At 39.6% G+C, this 20,379-nt stretch overlaps 1 protein-coding gene and 1 long non-coding RNA gene across 3 annotated transcripts in view; both read right to left on the bottom strand.

Annotated features, from left to right (window-relative positions):
• LOC144899821 (uncharacterized) overlaps nucleotides 1-4,530 on the bottom strand; it is a 33,964-nt gene extending 29,434 nt beyond the window's left edge. Inside the window, exons 1-2 of the long non-coding RNA XR_013628132.1 lie at nucleotides 4,021-4,530; nucleotides 3,505-3,592 (exon numbers count right to left, since the gene is read on the bottom strand). This is a non-coding gene — a long non-coding RNA (uncharacterized LOC144899821). The remainder of the gene's footprint in view (nucleotides 1-3,504; nucleotides 3,593-4,020) is intronic.
• Nucleotides 4,531-7,896: 3,366 nt separating this feature from the next.
• cttn (cortactin) lies at nucleotides 7,897-19,262 on the bottom strand. 2 transcript variants are annotated; one of them, XM_058077399.2, is made up of 15 exons: nucleotides 19,099-19,262; nucleotides 17,640-17,748; nucleotides 17,451-17,524; nucleotides 17,259-17,388; nucleotides 16,015-16,125; nucleotides 15,084-15,138; nucleotides 14,508-14,618; nucleotides 14,143-14,253; nucleotides 12,568-12,678; nucleotides 11,545-11,600; nucleotides 11,405-11,474; nucleotides 11,079-11,326; nucleotides 10,327-10,441; nucleotides 10,153-10,218; nucleotides 7,897-10,084 (listed from the first exon to the last, which is right to left on the bottom strand). In XM_058077399.2, exons 2-15 carry the CDS (start codon nucleotides 17,721-17,723, stop codon nucleotides 9,945-9,947), a joined length of 1,482 nt encoding a protein of 493 aa, XP_057933382.2. In that variant the 5' UTR covers nucleotides 17,724-17,748; nucleotides 19,099-19,262; the 3' UTR covers nucleotides 7,897-9,944. The 2 variants fall into 2 exon arrangements, with proteins under 2 accessions (XP_057933382.2, XP_057933383.2); XM_058077400.2 differs by lacking the exon at nucleotides 14,508-14,618.
• Between the last annotated feature and the right edge of the window lie 1,117 nt (nucleotides 19,263-20,379).

The raw sequence follows: 20,379 nt of genomic DNA, 5'->3' as shown, positions 1-20,379 counted from the left end.
AATTATACATATGTCATATTTGATATTTCTCCTGTCGCTGCCTTCATAAAACAGTTTCCCAACAGGCCCGATGTTGGCGTCACTCAATCAACATAAGAGGATATTGATCTCACTAGATTAGGGGTGTCCAAAGTGTGGCCTGGGGGCCATACGAAGCTCACAGAAGTTTATTATTTAGTTTTTATTGGCATGCAGCACATACTAAAATTGAAAATATTATGGGAATGGAGTTATAATTATGAGAATAAAATTGACAATAAAAAAGTTTGGGAAAATTCAACAAAAACAGCAGAAGCGAATAAGCCAATAAAGCCAAAATGTAAGAAAAAAAAACAGTCACAAGTTTAGGAGAATAAACTTAAAAAATAATTAAAAAAAATAATTAGCTTAGCATTAAAATGTACTTTTTGAGTTAAAAGTCACAATGAGAAACAAACAAAAAATAATGTCATATTTTGGAAAATTAGGCTACAGAAAAAAGTTAATACAAGAATAAATTCAAAAGGTTCTACGTCATAAATACGAGAAGATTTACAAGAAGAAATTGTTGGAAAATTAAAAACAGCACATATGGAAAAAAGCTGTAATTTTACAAAAATAAAGTAAAAATATTATGGGATTGAAGTCATAAGTAATAGAAGACAATTTAGAAAGAAAGAAAAAGTTGTTAGATGACAAAACAAAGTTGTAATTTTTGAAAATTGGGTTACAGAAAAAGTTATAATGTTGGAAGAATTAAGTCAAAATATTATGTCAATATATTAATAAGTCAGTTATGAGAGGAAAATTCTATAAGGTTGAAATAGTTGGGAAAGAATCATCAAAAAATGAAAAAGAATAAACTTGAAGAGAAAGTTTTAATCTAACAGATATTAAAGAAAAAAAGTTGTTTTTTTACTTAATGAATCTAATGACTAAAACAAAACAGAGGTGTAATTAAAAAAAAAAATAGGTTAGGTAAAAAATTGTAATGTTCCCTAAAGAAAATGTATAAATTGAGGATTTATGAGTAAGAAATTAAGAAAGTTGAAATATTTAGACTGAAGTTGCTACTATCATATGCATGTTCAACTAGTGTATATCACAAAGCTGAGAATTCATTAAAATACATAATTACCATATCAAAGTTGATCATGCGGCCCCCCTGGTGGAAGAAGGTTTGGACACCCCTGCTCTAGATGTTGAGATTTCCCCCAGGTTAAAACCAGGAGGTCGACTGTTTGGTCCCATCAGAGATTAGAAGCCTGCAAGCAAAGCGCAGCATTCATTTTGTATTCCATTCACTTTCAAACACATCAAATAAGTTTCCCGCCTTGTTGCTGGAATGTCGATTTTATTCCTGAAAATCCAGTGAATTCCAAAAGGATGCTGCCATCAAATACAAATCAGTCCCACAAAGCAAATGGATGCACACTTAGTGTAGTTTGTCTTTGGGGATAAACAATGTAAATAATTATCTGGGACGCAGGCAGCATATTTCAAAATAAAGTACCCAGGGTTTTACGTCCACAGGCTGCCCCTTCACCTTAGTATTTGTGACTTGTAACTAGCGGACTTGTTTGTGAAGCTGGTTTATGCCATCCAGTCCAGCCTAGGTGTTGAAAGGTGTACATACGCGTGTTAAAAAACAAAAACAAACAAAAAAAACGAATACAAATGTCCACCTGTGTGGCGTTAGCCGGAGGTTTGGAGTGAAAACAATCGTAGGAAGGTTCCTTGCTAACCCGACGGCCAAAGCAGCACCCCCGTCTTCATAGCTCCCACTTCCTGTTTTGCCCCCAAAGTAGAGCACACTTCCTGTGTGTGCTGTAATCTGGATATCCCAAATAGAAATACTGTAGTAGTATTCAACAAAGTTAGGTGGTTTCATCTCCCGCTGGGCTGTGGCGGTCGGTGCAGCCTGGGAGTGAAACTAGCAACGCTCTGTGTTCTGTGAACATTGGCCGCAGAGAGACTGGCATGGGACAATGCTGCTAGAAACCAGTATCTTATTTTGAAAAACACACACAGCGACGTGTCAGCCACGGGGAAGAAAAGCACAGTATTTTTCAACATTTGTATAGAGTTCTATGACATTTTATAGAGATTATCTTCACAAATATACACATATATATATATATATATATATATATATATATATATGTTGGGCGCCGATGTGTGGATTTGCCAAATACAGAAATACTATATAGATACAAGCGTGGATAATATTATTATTAGACTTATGGGTTATGTAAGAAGCAATATTTATTCTGAATGAATCTCCTTTGTTGTGTTTTTTTCCCCATTTGAAAGTGACATATCACAATGATGACTTGTTTGTGTTTCAATAAAGTGTTGCCTAGATACTCCAGTACCAGTACCACACTAAGATTGGTCACCAAAACCAGGTTTCCTCTGACCGATACTTGCCTACCCGTCATCATCATCATCATCCTCGCCATCCCTGACCTGAGAGAGTACCGCTTGTACACAGAAAAAAAAGTTCCATCTTGGTAGGACAGTCAAAGAAACAACCTGGCAGACGCTATATACACGCCATACGGCTGTGTCTCAGCTCGCACGCTAACGTGTTTAGTACCTGGCCAAACACCCCAAATGGTGCGCAACGTTGGAGCCCAACCACAAGGGATGAAGGAGTCGTTCAAAACTGACTTTTACTGAATCGGGACCTCGGGAAGCGATCCGGCGGGACTGCGAGTGCTAGCTAAGTTAAAAAACAAACCAGTTAGCATGTCATTAATTGCGCAACCATTTCTTAATTAGAGCCCGACCGATATTGGATTTATGAAAAAAAGCTGATATCTGATATATCGGCTAATATATGGAAAAAAAAGTATTTTCTACTGCTTATCCTCGCGGGAGGTGCTGGAGCCTATCCCAGCTGTCTTCGGGCAAGAGGCGGGGTACACCCTGGACTGGTGGCCAGCCAATCACAGGGCACGTATAGACAAACAACCAACTGGAGTTGAACGCACAGATGGCTGAGGGTGGAATCGAACTCGGGTCCCCTAGCTGTGTGGCCTGCGCCTTAACCGCTCGTCAGCCGTGGAGCCTATACATGAACATTCATTCATTTTCTACCACTTAACCTCACAAGGGTCGCGGGTGGTGCTGGAGCCTATCCCAGCTGTCTTCGGGCAAGAGGCGGGGTACACCCTGGACTGGTGGCCAGCCAATCACAGGGCACATATAGACAAACAACCATTCACACTCACATTCATACCTATGGACAATTTGGAGTCGGCAATTAAATGAACCTAGCATGTTTTTGGAATGTGGGAAGAAACCGGAGTACCCGGAAACCGGAAAACCCACGCATGCAAACTCCACACAGATGGCCGAGGGTGGAATCGAACCCGGGTCCCCTAGCTGTGCGGGCTGCGCGTTAACCACTCGTAAGCCGTGCAGCCCATACATGATGATAACTTCCCAAAATAGTATTCAAGGCAAAGCGGAATAGCACTAAAGGAAAATAAGGAAATTGAACATGACATGAACATTTACCTTCAGTTGTTGCCACAAAGCTTTGCTGGTTCTGAATCCCCGGCTAACATCACGCTGGACCCCTCCACGGCGTCCTCTTCGCCTCTGCCTGTCAATGAAAACATAAACACTTATTATCATTCATTAGCTTAGAATTGGATACTATAGTCGAGCATTTTCAAACCACAACAAATGGCTGAATTAGGCTAAAAGTCATGCTACATAAGCTAATGTCAGGTGTGTGTTTCACCTTTGTAAAAGACCTAGCGCATAGAAAATATAGATGATAGTCACAACAACATCTTACCAATATCAGCGAGTCATATTTACTAGCTATTTAAAAGTTCCATCTACGTTTATTTGGTTTAAAACGTTTAAAATGGCGGACGTGTCAATTAGCAGTCACCAGCTGTGTTTGCCTCACACAGCTTATCCTACGTTATAATACGCTCTCCAAAACTTCAAACGTGAAAGTTACAATGTTGTCCTTGACATAGCTTTTGGTTATATGGCTCTACAAAGTCACAGTTTACTTACCATGCTGGAAAAAATGAAGTTTATTGTCGCGTTTGAGGTCTTCCTGCTGCGGATTGAGTGACGAAGCGGCAATGCGCAGCTGCGTCTGTGTGAGGGGGCGTGGCGGGGCGGGGCGAGTACGGGTACCAGCCAGTGAGCCAGTGAGTCTCCACGACAAGCAGAAAGTAACATATCGGCTACATTTGAACCGATATTGACCCACTAACCATGCAGACATTTCAGGCATCAAACTTATTGCCACCCCCAGTGAAACATTTCGGTCGGGCTCTAAATCTCTAAAATAAATGTGTAGCCCAGTGGAGAAACAACAGGACCCGATAAAAGGAACGATTCACTGACTCACGATGTGTAACACGTAAGCGACTCCAGTACCCGACTCACGAACGAGTCGGTAAAAGGAATCAAATTTCCCATCACTACTTAATAATAATCGCCATCTTGGCTACTATTTATGTGTGAAAGGTAGAGTTGGGGGGGTTGGTGTCCATTTCATAGTAGTGGTGCTTTTCACTTATTATTTCACTGATTATTGAATCATTTGGATTTTTTTCTCCAGAAGTTTGTTGAATATATATTTCGTCACAACGTTATTATAAAAAATGATAATAATATAACAATACATTATATAGCAGCAGCATCAACATAATAAAATGACTCCCTTTTATTACATGCAATTGTGCAAATGACAGTGGGTCCCCATACATCCTCGTAAATAATAATAATAAATAATCAAAATAAGCAGCAGAACATAACATCTCATTGACTATACGGTGGTAATATTTCATGTCAATGTAATAATGCAGGTCAAATGTACATTTTGCACTGTGTTCAGCAGTCCTTGAATGCACCATAGTTGTGTGCAGGTACGATGCAAAGGTTTGTTGGCCTATGGAAGCATTCATTAGTGGTGAGTAGTGAGGCATTTTATACTTGAAATGTGTTTAATATTAATTCAGGGCTTAAACCTGCACGAGTGAACAGCGACAATTGAAGAGAGAGGGTGAGGGGATCTGGTCATTTTGTAAAGCAACACATGTAGATATAAGATATATACATATATTTCAAGAAAAACTTATTTATTTTTGTCATTTTCCAAATATTTCTTCTGAATATTTTTTATTGTAGTAATATTATGACTTTATTGTCATAATGTTTTAATTTAATTATTTTTAAATTGCAACTTTATTTAGTTTTGCTTATATCCTTTTGTTGCTTAATATTTAAACTTTACCCTACTAAAATGACTTTATGTTTTTCCTCATATTATGGTGTTATTCTTGTGAAATTGCGACTTTTTTTTCTTCTTGGAATACAACTTTTATGTCTTAATATTTTGACTTTATTCTGGTGAAATTACTGCTGATTTTTTTTCCAATCATTTCAATTTTATGTTTGTAAATTTTCTTCTAGAGATATTATGACTCAATTCCCATCATATTTGGACTTTATTCCCATAATATTAAAACTTCATTTTTATTTTAGTTGTTTGTTTCTTCATCATATTACCACTTTTTTTACGTTTTTAAAAAATAGTTCTACTTTAAAATGTTTTTTTACTTTAATTCTTCTTTGGATTTTATGCATATCCCCCCCCCCCCCCCCATTTCTTTTAAGACTATATTTATAGAATGTTTTGCGGGTCACAAAAGGCCCCCGGGCCACACTTGGGTGCTCACCACTGATGAATGCATGATGGAATGGGAGCCTGTCACTGCCGACAAACCGTGGTGCATTCAAGGGCCACCAAACTGTGACATTTGAGGAAAAAAACATCATCAGTGAAGCATGAAGGCATCATTGTGGTATTTTGATTGTTTATGCTGCACATTTTACCTGTATTATCACATACGAGTAAATTATTACCGACTTAGTGCCTATTTTTGGAGGCGGAAAAAAAAAAATCTACGTACGTTTGGACCAAAAATGGAGTGGATTTGAGACACAGCCTAAGAGTTGTGGCTCTGTAGGTCAGCAGGTCACCACGTAGTTGTTTTAGTGTTAAAAACAAAAAAACCAAAAACATAAAAGCGAGTAGATGTAGTGAGAAGGGTCACCTTGTTTAGGACAAGCATGGCTCACTAAACGTCCATGAAACCCTTTTCTAACCCACCTTTCTCATTGTCCAACTTCTTTTGCTTTCATGATTACAATTGGATTCTCGGAAGTCTTCATAGAGACTAAGATGTTTTGTGCAAAGACTTGTGTTCATGTTTTTCTATGTTGCTGTAATTTTGTGCTTTGAGAGTCACCACAACTCGTTCTTGAAATGAAGAAGAGAGAGAATGTTCCCGTCATGCACTCTTCATTCCCTCATGCCCCAGAAAATCCTCAACAATTCCTGTATGGCAACCAAAAGTCACTGTAAGAAATAAATATCATATTGCACTAGCCTCTGTGTCCTTGTCAGTGATTGGCTTGGAGAATCGCGCCTCTGGGAAGTACCTCTGCGATGCTAACAGGAAGTGGCACATCAACTATGATAAGATGGAGCTGACTAATGGCGAATTACAACATTACATTATTTAACATTCATTATATAGTATAAAAGTTCAGTATTGCCAATACTGATACTTTTGAAATGTTGTGATTTTGACTCTTTGAAGTTAATATATGTCATTAAATACATTGAATATATGTAAGTAGTACGCGAATTTGTCGATAATTTAACAATATTTTATATACATACAAAATTGACTTGACATTTCGGCGACTCAACACTATCCTCTAGTGGAAAGTACATGTAATGACATCTAACTGCCACAAAGGAAGCTGCCGTTTGCATCAAGGGTATGTCGTTACATATATTTACCGCTGGAGGGCAGTGATGAATCACCAAAAATGTTGCTCAAATTAATTTTTTTTCGCGCCTATTTGAAGATTAATAGAGGCGAAGGACTGTTGGTTGCACAACGTTTTAAATGTGAATACTACTACATAATTAAGATAAGAATATAACGCAGAAATATATGTTTTTCTCCATCAGTAGTCAGTATATGTATGTCCACTGTGTAAAAACACAAATATAATAGCAGTTCCGGGTCACCAATTAGTACAACACTGTGTTAATCGTGCTTTTAACTTTTTTAGTTGATGTGCAGTTTGTTGTTTTTTCATGCTATCGTGGAGCTGAATAACTGTTAGCGCAGGGGTGTCCAGACCTTTCCCAGCCAGAGCCACATAGTGAACAATGATATTTTGTAAACATATGCTTACAAGTTATATGTCGTTGAACAAATAACTGCATACAGACAAAATAGTACTAAAATTGTTTTATTTTTAAGTGTATTCTTATAAAATTGCTACTTTTCTCCTCATTCAATGTCTTCGTTGTGGTAAAATTACACCTGCTTGTTCCCCAAATCCAGTTATTTCTCGCAATATTATAATATTATTATGTCTTCATCGGATTTAAATTTTGGCTCTGTTAATATGTACAAATATACATAATCCTGCCCTATAATTTATCTTTCTTTCAATAAAAATACGGTAAAAAAGGGCATATTTTTCAAATATAGTGAGATTAATTGATTTGAAAACGGTGATTAATCGGATTTAAAAACTCTAATCTGCCCTAATTATATCTATTCCCATTCTACTTTGACTTTATTCTAATAGCATTAACTTTTCACCTCAACCTAATTTTACTTAAGTACTTTTTTTCTCAAGTTACAACTGTTTTTGGAAAAAAAAAAAGTATTTTAAATTAAAATTTGCAACTTTGATTGTGCCGCAAATGGCCCCCGGGCCGCACTTTGTTAGTTACCCCAGTGTTAGTGCTACATTAACCCACCAGACGCCTACAGTCCAATGTAAAATAGGTTTTTTTTCCTATGAAGCTTTATTATGGAAAGGCGGGTGATAAGAAATAGACAAGCCCACCATTCATGTTATTTATTGAAAAACAACAGCGGTGATGTGATTTAGACAGAATTACAGATAAAAAATAATGCATTTGAAAAGGTCACTTTATTATTATAAAACCCCAAAGATGAAAAGAATGAAAGCCCTCAGACGCGCGCACGTACACACAAACACACACACTTATTTACGCTACACAAGCAACCTGCAAGAAACATTTTGTACACATCCTCACTGCAGGTATATATATATATATATATATATATATATCTTTTTGTCACATGAAGTGGACACCTCATTTGGTTATGATGATGATGATGATGAGAGACTATCATCTCCTCCGATCAAAGACAAGACAAAACAAAAAGACATCTCCATCATAAATGGCGGTGTCTCTGTACATGATTCCAAGCGTGGCATGAATAATAACCAATAATACCCCGTTAGCATCAGCTCTAAGTGGTTTGCATTGGCCCCCTAGATGGCGTGGACAAATGCACGCTAACTTGAACTAAGTGATGCAGCGGTAGCCTGGATGGAGATGTTCATACTGCATGAACCTCAAACTTGACAACTTCCACGACGCGTGTTCTATCCCGCTATCACGGACGCTCCCGACTGTGGGACTAGCGACTAGCATCTAGCATCTAGCATCCAGCGACCACCCCGTTATGGTCCATCTTCTACCAACACGTGTTGCGTTCTCGGACACACACACACACACACACACACACACACACACACACACACACGCCATTGGCCAAAGAGCAGTCATTCAAAAAGCCTCACTCACGGTGCAACCAAAAATCCCCCAGCACATGTTGGGGCATACGATGGAAGTGCAGCACACAGGTGATGCTGATTAAACACTCGATCATGCCAAACACACGCCAATGACTTTACATCAGGGTGTCCGAAGCACTGCCTGTAGCAAAAAATATCATTTAAAAAAACAGCAGCAGCAAAAATGTGCCGGATTTTTACAAGAATAAAGTCAAAACTGAGAGAAAGAGAAATAATCTAATAAGAAAAAGTTGCATAGAGTTGAATATTAAAATTAAAAAGTAATAAGAAAAAAAAGGGTTTTTTTTGACAATTAGGTAGTATAACACGTTATATTATTATGCCAATCAAGTCAAAATATCATGGGAATAAAGTCAGAATTATGAGAACAAAATGTACAAGTCAGTTGAAATAACCGGGGGCAGAAAAAACAGCTGTCATTTTATGAGAATGAAGTCAAATATTAATGAAAAAAGTCATATTCCAACATGAAAAAAAAATCATAATTATATGAGAATAATCTCGAAATATAATGAGGAAAAATAATGTCATTTTAATAACATAGACGGAATAAAAATGAGTTTGGGAAGAAATATGTCATATTATGGTGGGAATAAAGTCATAATATTATTTAAGTTGAAATATTTATAAAATATGTTTTAAAAAACACAGCAAAAATGTTGAGACTAATATATTTGATATTATTGTACTAATAGTCTGGTCATTTGTGTGTTGGCCCCCTTGCATCCTTTGGTAAAAGCTTGGACACGGCTGCTTTGTATGGATTATAACTCTAGTGCATGTGGGGGCTTCCCAGCATGCCTTGCGGGTTATAAAATAGTACCTTTTGCATGTATATCGATGCGTGTTGGTACTTTTGGTTGCACTGTGAGCGATGCATTATTATTATTATTATCAATATGCTAGCTTCATAACTGCTAGCTTCAGCAACGTAAGGAAATGAGCGTCCCCATCATGGAGGTTGTCGGGTATTTCCCATGAATAACAAGATCATGGATGCCGAATGGCGAATGTGTGCGGCCCCAATCTGGTCTTTGGTAAGACTAAATGTTCCTCTCAAACCTTCTCCTACAGAGGAATCAAACTGGGGGGGGTGGAGGATGGAAAAGGAGCAAAAGAAAGCTACTAGAAGACCTGAGATGTCCTGCACAGTGTTGAAGCGCTAACATATGGAAAGAAGAAAAAGAGCAAAGCATGAAAACGGGAAGAGGATTGGAAAGCATGTACTTGTTTGCAGGGCGGCGGTGGCGGTGGGGGGGGGATCATTGGCTCCGCACTTCCACGTAATTGGCAGGGAAAAGGCCGTAAACTCCTCTGCACATGCCTCGCCACCAGCCCTCGTCGATCATCTCGATGTTGGTGATGACCTCATCGGGGTCAAAGGAGATCTCGTCGTCGCCGGCTACACGGAGAAATAAAAGAATGGTGACGCGGGCGTCCATGTGGCCGCACATCTACGGTACGCCTCACCTGCTTGGTAGTCGTACAGCGCAACCGCTGTCATGCCGAGGTCCTCCACGTAGTCGTACTGCCCCTCTGCGACGCCGGAAGCATTTGTTCAGGTCGAGCGGTTACGACTCGGGGTGTTGTAGCACCCAAAAATATCTGACACTGGTGATTATTCAACCAAAAGTGCGTGCGTACCTTCAGCAGGCGTCTGGTAAAGATCTTCCTGGTGGGTGGAGCCACGCTGGGGTTCACCTTCATAAAGCTGCTCCCCGTTCTCCTCAGCAACTTCATACGCCGATTCATCTGTGTTCTATTCAGAAAAATACATTATTATTATTATTAGCATAGAGTGGTTAGCACGCAGGCCTCACAGCTAGAAGATCTGAGTTCGATTCCACCCTCAGACAGTTTGCATGTTCTCCCCGAGCATGCGTGGGTTCCTCCCACATTCCAAAAACATGCTAGGTTAATTGGTGACTCCTATTATGTCCACTTTTTGGGATAATTTGTAGTGTCAATGTGACTATAGGGGTGTTATTTCATGCCTTCAGGTCTCTAATAATGTTTAGCTTTAACTATGAAAATATTATATTTATAAATAAGTATATAAGTAAGTATTTTTATAAATCACATGGTGTAATGTGGTTAGCGCGCAGGCCACACAGCTAGGAGACCTGGGTTTGATTCCCTACTCGGGCATCTCTGTGTGGAGTTTGCATGTTTATTTCCTCCCACATTCCAAAAACATGCTAGGTTAATTAGCCACTCCAAATTGTCCATAGGTATGAATGTGAGTGTGAATGGTTGTTTGTCTATATGTGCCCTGTGATTGGCTGGCCACCAGTCGCCCGAAGACAGCTGGGATAGGCTCCAGCACCCCCGCGACCCTCATGAGGATAAGCGGTAGAAAATGAATGAATGAATGAATATTCCATTGTGAAGCCTACCTGGTATGAAAGAGAAGAAGAAGTGTGGACCGGTGGAGTCGGGCTAGGAGTGGGACTGGGGCTAGCAACTGGTACCGGGGAGGGAGCTTTGGCCCGCTCTTCCAATTTCCGACGCGCCTCCTCTTGTTCCTGCTTTTCCTTGGCCTGTCGACGTGCTCGCTCTTCTTCAGCTCTCTTTCGGTCTTCTTCCTCCTTCTGCCTGGCGATGTTCTCAAACTGGGCCTTAATACTTCCTGTGCTGCTGCCGGCTGACCAAAGATGAAATAGGGAAGCCAAGATAGTTCATCACGTTTCCACTGCATGGGACCTACTATGGGGGTGCTTACCAGCCTCCACGGGTCTGGTTTTCTGGTAAGATGGTTTGGGCTTCTCAACGTCCTCAAACGTGCCGGCACTCTGTGGAGCAGAAAGAGACATGTGACTCATCTAATGGCAACAAAGATAAAAAAAAAAAAACATAACGTACCTTATCCATACGATCATTCTGGACACCAAATTTCCCTCCAAATCCCTTGGAGTAATCTAGCGGGAGTATGGAAGAAGAGATGAGATGGGAATGGTCTATTCCATCAACCACAGTTAGGATCCAAACGTCTTTCCCCAAGTAAATAACTACATTATACTACATTTTGGTACTTGAATGAATGAATTGAGGGCTGCACGGCGGTCGAGTGGTTAGCCTGCAGACCTCACAGCTAGGAGACTAGGGTTCAATTCCACCCTCGGCCATCTCTGTGTGGAGTTTGCATGTTTCACTTCATTCCCCTTCACTAAATCACCTATAAATATGACTAAAAATAGCCAGCCAATCCCAGGGCACATATAGACAAACAACCATTCACACTCACATTCATACCTATGGACAATTTGGAGTGGCTAATTAACCTAGCATGTTTTTGGAATGGCTGCACGGTGATCGAGTGGTTAGCACGCAGACGTAAATGACGTAAAATAAGGCATTCAGAAGACGCATTCAAAGACGTGATGATATGTAGTATTCCACACCGCTCACAAGGTGTCAGTAATGTTACTGTTTTATTTGGAGAGACACACAAGCACCAGATTCCATCACTGGAAATGTCTTACTTCGTCTTCATATTTCTACTACTGGGCTGCACGGCGCTCGAGTGGTTAGCGCGCAGACCTCACAGCTAGGAGACCAGGGTTCAATTCCACCCTCGGCTATCTCTGTGTGGAGTTTCCATGTTCTCCCCGTGCATGCGTGGGTTTTCTCCGGGTACTCCGGTTTCCTCCCACATTCCAAAAACATGCTAGGTTAATTAGCGACTCCAAATTGTCCATAGGTATGAATGTGAGTGTGAATGGTTGTTTGTCTATATGTGCCCTGGGATTGGCTGCATGGCGACCAGTCTAGGGTGTACCCCGCCTCTTGTCTGAAGACAGCTGGGATAGGCTCCAGCACCCCCGTGACCCTCATGAGGATAAGCAGTATAAATGGATGATTGTATAAGAGTGGATCTAAAAGTACCTTTCTGGGATTCATGTAGCTGTAGTTTCTCCTGGTGGTCCCATCCCAGGGCAGATTTATCCTGCCTGTCCGTCTGCACGCCAAATTTGCCTCCAAAGCCTTTGACATAGTCTGTAGAACCAAACCCAACAAAAGGATGGGTGGTTAAATCTCTTTCCGAGTGCATGTCTTGTCTTTCCCTGATTAATAAATGTGCTATTGTGCCAAACAAGTATAACCAAGTGTAGACTAAATATGTTGTTATATGTATACTTTGCATGTATTATTTGAACAATGTTGCTATCTCAAGCATGTGTAAATACAGCTGGCCAAGCAGGCAGTAACACATGTAGAAGTATGTCAGACAAGCAGCGACAGGTAGAGCTGCTGTACTGTGATGTGCTACCTTTTTTTTTAGAGTCCAGACAGGTCTGGACAGACCACACTGCATTTCATTCTGAGGTTTGGTACACACAAAACTACACAATAGCAAGGGGGTTACTAGTGGACAATACATCAGCCAGTAGTGGTCAGCGTTCCTGAGCATCCTGTTCAAATAGGCATATAATATATACTAGGCCTGTACAGGTTTTACAGGCCGAAATACTAAACCATGCTCTTCATATGGTAATGGTAATGATAATGGTTTAATTTCATTTGAACATGCATCAGATTACAATTGAGTACATCCCATAATCAGTTCCCAGTTCCACATGTCCAAAAGGAGTAGGAAGAAGCAAAGCTTATTAAATCCTACCCCTCCATCTGGTACTTTTACAATCACTAACTGTTACATTTGTTCACCTCCTGCGTCCATAATACAGTTTAAGTTTTTTTTTTCGTTTTTTTTTAAATAATGTACCTTGTACGAAAGTACTCGGTGATATGAGCATCCAATGCCATAATGGGTACCATAGTAAGCGTCAATATAGTGATATATATAGCACATCATGACTGGTTCAAGACTCTTCATCATTGTATTTAGCAAATTTATTTTATTTATTAATTTATTTTATAAATTGTTATAAATTTTTTTAGTTTAAATTTTTTTTTTATTTTTTTGTCCCATACCAAAATAGGAGGTGAAATGATCATCCAATGCCATAATGGGTACCATAGTAAGTGTCAATATAGTGATATATATAGCACATCATGACTGGTTCAAGACTCTTCATCATTGTATTTAGCAAATTTATTTTATTTATTAATTTATTTTATAAATTGTTATAAATTTTTTTAGTTTAAATTTTTTTTTTATTTTTTTGTCCCATACCAAAATAGGAGGTGAAATGATCATCCAATGCCATAATGGGTACCATAGTAAGTGTCAATATAGTGATATATATAGCACATCATGACTGGTTCAAGACTCTTCATCCTTGTATTTAGCTAATTTATTTTATTTATTAATTTATTTTATAAATTTTTATAAAAAATTTTTTAGTTTTTCATTTTTTTACATTTTTTGTCCCGTACGGAAGTAGGAGTAAGGAGTTAATATGTATCTGTATCTGTCATAGGACTCTGAATCCATCAAACCAACATGTCTTTCAATGTCAAATGTCACCTAGTTAAAATCCAAACGATGATACCGACCTTTCTGAGACTCGTGCCTCTCGGTTTTGCCCTGGTACTCGAAGCCCACGGCGCTCTTGTCCACTTTGTCCGTCTCCACGCCAAACTTCCCCCCAAACCCTTTGGCATAATCTGCATAATGAGCCCAGCAAAGAGTGGAATGTGAGGAAGGACAAGAAAAAGGTAACATTTGACAGAGCAGATGGGTTTGATTGTAGAAAATATCAATTTGATGTTTGTTTGCTTGCATCAAATGCTCAAGAAATATTATAAGACATTGTGCATATAGTTTTCTTGACTGGCAAGAGTCTTGTTTGTGTATGTGATATTATTTCTCCATGTTGTCTGCAGTTAATGCAGGAAATACCAACAATCAACGGACAAACCTTTCTGGGACTCGTGCTTCTCGGTTTTGCCTTGGTAATCGAAGCCCACCGCACTTTGGTCAACGCGGTCAGCCTGAACACCATATTTGCCCCCGAAGCCAGTGTTGTAGTCTAAAACACGTAGCAAGAGTCAGCCCGAAGGGTGAAGCAGCATAAATTCCTAAGAGACATTTCCATAGTTTTCTTCATAACCAAAATCACTTCAAGTTCTTACATTCATAGCTATTGTACTGCCAAAAAAAAAAAACAAAAAACACCGAGCGTCAATATCAATATATCAACTTCAGCCACATGAAATGCCAGCTTTGCTACAACTGTGTTTTGGAAACTCTATGAAGCTTCTGAAGAAGCTACCCCAAAGCCAGGGCTTGTTCCTATCGTTAGTGTTTGAAAACTTTGCCAAAGATGACACTATAATAGATATAATACCCTGTAACAGGTAAACAGGTAAACCTAAATACAGCGAGCGAATGCAGTAAAGTTGAGAGAAATATGCGGGCAGCAGAAAGGAACACACCCCGATAAGAACTGCAATCTGTGGCTCAAACCCAAACCAGCAACAAGTTTCAACATCACCTTTCTGTGAAGCGTGCTTCTCCGTTTTCCCAGCGTACTCAAAGCCGACCGCAGACTACCACGAGAGCAGAAGAAGAAGTGAAGACCGTCATTAGACAAATGAGACACTTCACTAAAGTAAATGATAATATACCAAATTATAAATGAAGTATTTTCAAAGTTAGTGCATATAGAGCCTGTTTACCACCAGTTGTTGACATTATTAGAGCCTTCTGGACATAAAGTAACACCCCTATAGTCACCTTTACATTTGTATCACCCAATATAGTTGACCTTATAAAAGAAAATATGACATTTGAGACATAAATAAATGTATTTCGATGCTAGGGGTGCTGATTGGGGGGAGGAAAGGAAGTAACGTAGAGGGTTCAGAGTTGTACATTGTACCCATCATTACATCTTTAAATGTGTCTTCTGAATGCCTTCTATTGGTATTTTGTAGCTAATGTCGTAATGGAAATGCTAAATTTAGGCCAAACCTACATCCAATTTATTTCAATATGGATACAGTATTGCTGATTAATAATAATAATAATAATAATAATAATAATAATAGGCTGTATTCAACCACAAAACAACAATTATTTATTCCTTCATGTATTTTCGAATAGAGTTCTTACTGTATATCAGTGTTGTGTGTTCCACATGTGTGATTTTTGGTTGCACCGTGAGTGAGGGAGGTGCTTGTTTTGATGCCCTTTCATTAGTTTTTGTTAATAAGGTAAAAATATTTGTGATTTTTTTTTTTATTTTGTGAAATTTTATGGGCCATTTTTTTCGACAGCGGATGGTTTGAGGCCCCCACGTGCCTATAGTGGAGATCTACCGTACACTACGGAGTCAAAAAAAAAATCCTGAATATTTCAACAAGATATTGCCTGTGATTGTTCCACATAAGCCGTGTTTGAATTGATGAGGGAACAGGAAATACCTGGTCAACACGGTCAGCTTGAACGCCAAACTTCCCTCCAAAGCCCTTGGAGTTATCGGTCTGGGAGCAGTGCTTGGATAACAGGCTCTGGTAGTCATGGCCTACAGCAGACTGGCAAAACACACAAAGACAGGTCAGAGGTCATCTGTGAAAATAATGAAAATACATGATCATGTTTGGCTGCAGTGATGGTAAAAATGTGGGGAAAAAGAGGAGGGGGGGGTGTAAAAAAAAAAAAAAAAAAAGAGCAATGCCAGCAGTTAAAAGTGGTGACATCTGATGACACAGAGGTAGATAGAGAGAGAGAGAGAGAGAGAGAGAGAGAGAGAGAGCGAGAGAGACAGAGAATGGTATAAACATTGCTCAGTCATCACATCGCCGTTGCAGTGGTTGGACACATCATAGACAAAAGAAAGGACAGCGTTGCTGGCTGGAGAAGACCAGTGAGCGTGAAACACTCATTCAGCTTGTTTACCTCATGTCAGTGAAATGAAATATGACTTTATGAGACCTCAAAAGCAAGAAACAAAGACTAATAAATGATTATATTGAGCTGGATGGTGGGATTAAAAACCAATAGGAAAAAGAACAGAGACGCCATTACACACCATAAAGTCAACAAAAGCAATTCGGTGGAAGCCGCTTATCTCCAAACCAAAATAACCGAGACATGAGGAGAATGGGATATAATTAGACATTATTTCATCTATGGCAATTTATAGTAGGGATCGACTGATGTGTTTTTTTTTTAGGCTGATGCCGATTTTTTTTCCATCACCCTTAGCTGATGGCCAATTTTGCTTGGCCGATACTGCTTTTGATCCCTCAATTTACATGAAAACACAACACAAAGCTGCCCCGTCGGATGCCTGACTGTAAATCATGCGGTGGAAAAATACATCAGCGTGTATCGGCCAATACCAATACAAGGAAAAAACACAAATACCCGATATATCGGCCGGCCGATGTATCGGTTGACCCTTAATTTATAGTATTGTGTATAGCTCCGAGCTGTGATTCAAGGGTAGAGCTCGTTCAGTGTTTCCCACGGAACTGGACCAGATTGCTGCTACATGAGTTTAGAGTACGGCTCTGTGATTTCCGTGTTGACGGAATCGCGGGATTGGCCAATGAAAACTGAATTTATTCTTAAACGTGGAATCTCGCACAGTGCGTTATTGTGAGGAGAAGGATTTCACAAGGAATCTCATCACGAATTGTATCGTATGTAACGTTTCCTGTACCTTGTCCATACGGTCTTGCTGGACTCCAAATTTCCCTCCATATCCATGTGAGGCCTTGGGCATGTCGTCCAATTCCTTCTGCTTCAAGCTGGTATGCTCTGTTGACACCGTTTGACGCAGTTGGTGGATACTATTCCAAGAAAGCCAGAAAGTCAGAGACACATTTGGGAATGACTGACAGTAAGGTCTTACTTTATGTGCTCCTGGTGTCCTGAACCAACCACCGTCTTAGCGCCCCAGCGTTGCTCCTTCTCGGATACATCGTTCTAGAAATCCAAGAGGAGGGAAAAAAAAGATTGGTAACCAGGCAAAGTTTGACAATCACAATCACGGCTTTTGGCCAGAAAAACAGACGTGAGCAAAGATGACGTGCAACGCTACCTCGAAGTCGGGGTCAGTCTCCCAGTCGTCACCTCCATCATCTACATTCACCTTGACGGACTGTCCTGCTGCTGCCTTCCACATCTTTACTCAACCTTTGCCAAGCACACTGGAAGAAAGACAAGCCTTCATTATGGAAGTAAGAGACAAGACAAAAAGAACATGATAGCAACAGTATAAAATATGGTGGTGGTAGTGTGATGGTTTGGGGCTGCTTTGCTGCTTCAGGACCTGGACGACTTGCTGCGATAAACACAACCATGAATTCTATTGGGGCTGCACGGTGACCGAGTGGTTAGCATGCTGACCTCACAGATAGGAGACCCAAGTTCAATTCCACGCATCTATGTGGAGTTTGCATGTTCTCCCCGTGCATGCGTGGGTTTTCTCCGGGTACTCCGGTTTCCTCCCACATTCCAAAAACATGCTAGGTTAATTAGCCACTCCAAATTGTCCATAGGTATGAATGTGAGTGTGAATGGTTGTTTGGCTATATGTGCCCTGGGATTGGGTGGCCACCAGTCCAAGGGTGTACTCCGCCTCTCGCCCAAAGACAGCCGGGATAGGCTCCAGCATCCCCTGCGACCCTCATGAGGATAAGCAGCAGAAAATAAATGAATGAATGAATGATCCAAAACACCCCAGCAAGTCCACCTCTGATTGGCTGAATAAAAACCAAATGAAGACATAGGAGTAGTCCAGTTAAAGTCCTGACCTAAAGTCCTATTGAAATGTTGTGGTATGACCTTAAAATGTGTATCACTGACAAAACAGTCATTCTGCAAACATGACTAATACTTAAATGTGTTTAATGATCTAAAACAAAATTAAGTGCAACAAACATGAAAAAAGTAAGTAAATCAGGAAGGGGGCAACCCTTTTTCACACCAATGTATATAATGTAGTATAATGTATACTTGTGCTCTACTACACTGTCAAATGAAATGAAAATAAATCCTATATCTGCACAATATTCAAGTATATGTGTAGTAGTAGAGGACGAAAATCCAGGAAGCAATTGTGTGTTAGTACATAAGCAAGCTACCTCTACACCACAACCACACCCATCTGCAAATCACAAACTAATACATATGATATTTGTCATCTTTCCGACCCAATTAGTCATGATTTAGGTAAAGTCAATACACTTTGGAAGCTAGAGGTCGGGCCGTTCCAAGGAGCCACCATTATCCCAGTTAATAAATATGTTGTGTAACAAGTAATTAATTCCAGAAAAAGGCCGGAATTGCTTCTAATTGCGTCCGAGCAGCGTTAGTGTGTTTAAATAAGCTGACAGCTGCGGAATTGTATGCGCCTGTTTGTCTGTCTGCGGTATTTCCTGCTCCAGTTTTCCACTCCGCTAGCTGGCTAAGCTAACATGCTTCCTGGAATGACTGAGTCGACGCTTAGTCCGCCTAATTGAACATTTTCTCAATCAAACCAAGAGTTCGACGCTCACCGTAAGCGACAAACGGAGCTCCGGCCAGAGTCCACTCAGTGAGATATGTCCTGGTGAATTTAAAATAAAAAGGTGTTCACACCCTAGTCTCAGATGGAGATGAATGCTATTGGGATCTTCTTCCTGTTCTCCCAGTATCCAGAATGCCAGTGACGTCACGAGATGGGCGTGGCCTGTAAATACTTGCAAATTAACATACCGTCTTCTTATACTGAATGTTCTTACTCAGTTACAAAATAAATACTAGAAATTAAAAGATTTATCACTTAAAATTATTATTTTATACATTTGATTTTTGAGCATCCCTTCGTCCGAAAATACACACAGGACACAAGCATTGATATCAATGTGTAAAGCGAAGTTCCAACGTTCATGTTATACATTAGCTGATAAGCAAATCAATTATAATTCTGCCAAGCCTTAGCGGAAGTGTCAAAATAAAAACCTTCAAAGTTCAGGTGTCACTGACCACGTGGCATACCAACCATAGTCAGCATTTGAATTAAGCAAAATTAAGGAAAATGGGATTCTGATCTTCCAGAAAAGAAAATTCACCAACACCCGCACCCACAACCCCCTCTCACTTCCACATCACCTGAGTTTCATGTCGTTGCTTCTTTTATTTAGAAGGCTTGATTTTACCTGCTCCAGGATGTCTTCCTCCGATCATGCCCGAGCGGACCGGAAGCTGCGTTTAAAACGACAAATGTTAATATTTTTCATATATCAGGAGTGTATTTGTGAAAAGTATACATAATTACAATAATATTCGACAATGTAACAATATAAAAAACAATTATTCCCTATTATTACGAATGTTTGATCAAAATAACGAAGATTTTTATTGTTTTTATATTCCAATATTACAGTACAGTTGCAAAATATAGCAAAAACTACTGTTACTACTGTTTACTATAAAATATATTTAAACAAAACCACACAAATATGTATAAAAATCAATCTCATTAAGCTACAATCAATTTTGATAATATTAATATTTGGTGTGTAACAAATATTTTGGGGAAAACTGTGCCCTCTAAAGCCGCAGCAACTTGTGAATTTGAACCACCACTGTCCATGACATCCCCGATTTTACAAGACTGGCAGCAGAGTTCCCTAATGATGCTCAATTTGATGTAAAAAAAAAAAAAAAAAAAATCAAATAAAAAGACAGTATAAATAGGACAGGAAGTGAAAGCAACACCAGCAGGACTTAAACAAAAGAGTCAACATGGATATGGTGAATTTATATTTATGAGCTTATAAAGGAGGAAGGAGAAG

This window comes from Doryrhamphus excisus, linkage group LG1, assembly GCF_037039965.1.
Source record: "Doryrhamphus excisus strain RoL-2023G ecotype Guam linkage group LG1, RoL_Dexc_Guam_v1.1, whole genome shotgun sequence".
Taxonomy (NCBI): Eukaryota; Metazoa; Chordata; class Actinopteri; order Syngnathiformes; family Syngnathidae; genus Doryrhamphus; species Doryrhamphus excisus.
The sequence above is the reverse complement of the archived record's forward strand: the minus strand, read 5'-3'. Positions and strand labels throughout refer to the sequence as shown.

Coding starts and splice junctions, on each gene's coding strand:
- cttn (XM_058077399.2), bottom strand. CDS start 17,723: ATGTGGAAGGCAGCAGCAGGACAGTCCGTCAAGGTGAATGTAGATGAT. Junction 11,601..12,567: donor GCTACATGAATCCCAGAAAG/GTACTTTTAGAT, acceptor TACTCCCGCTAG/ATTACTCCAAGGGATTTGGA. Junction 11,475..11,544: donor AGAATGATCGTATGGATAAG/GTACGTTATGTT, acceptor TCTGCTCCACAG/AGTGCCGGCACGTTTGAGGA.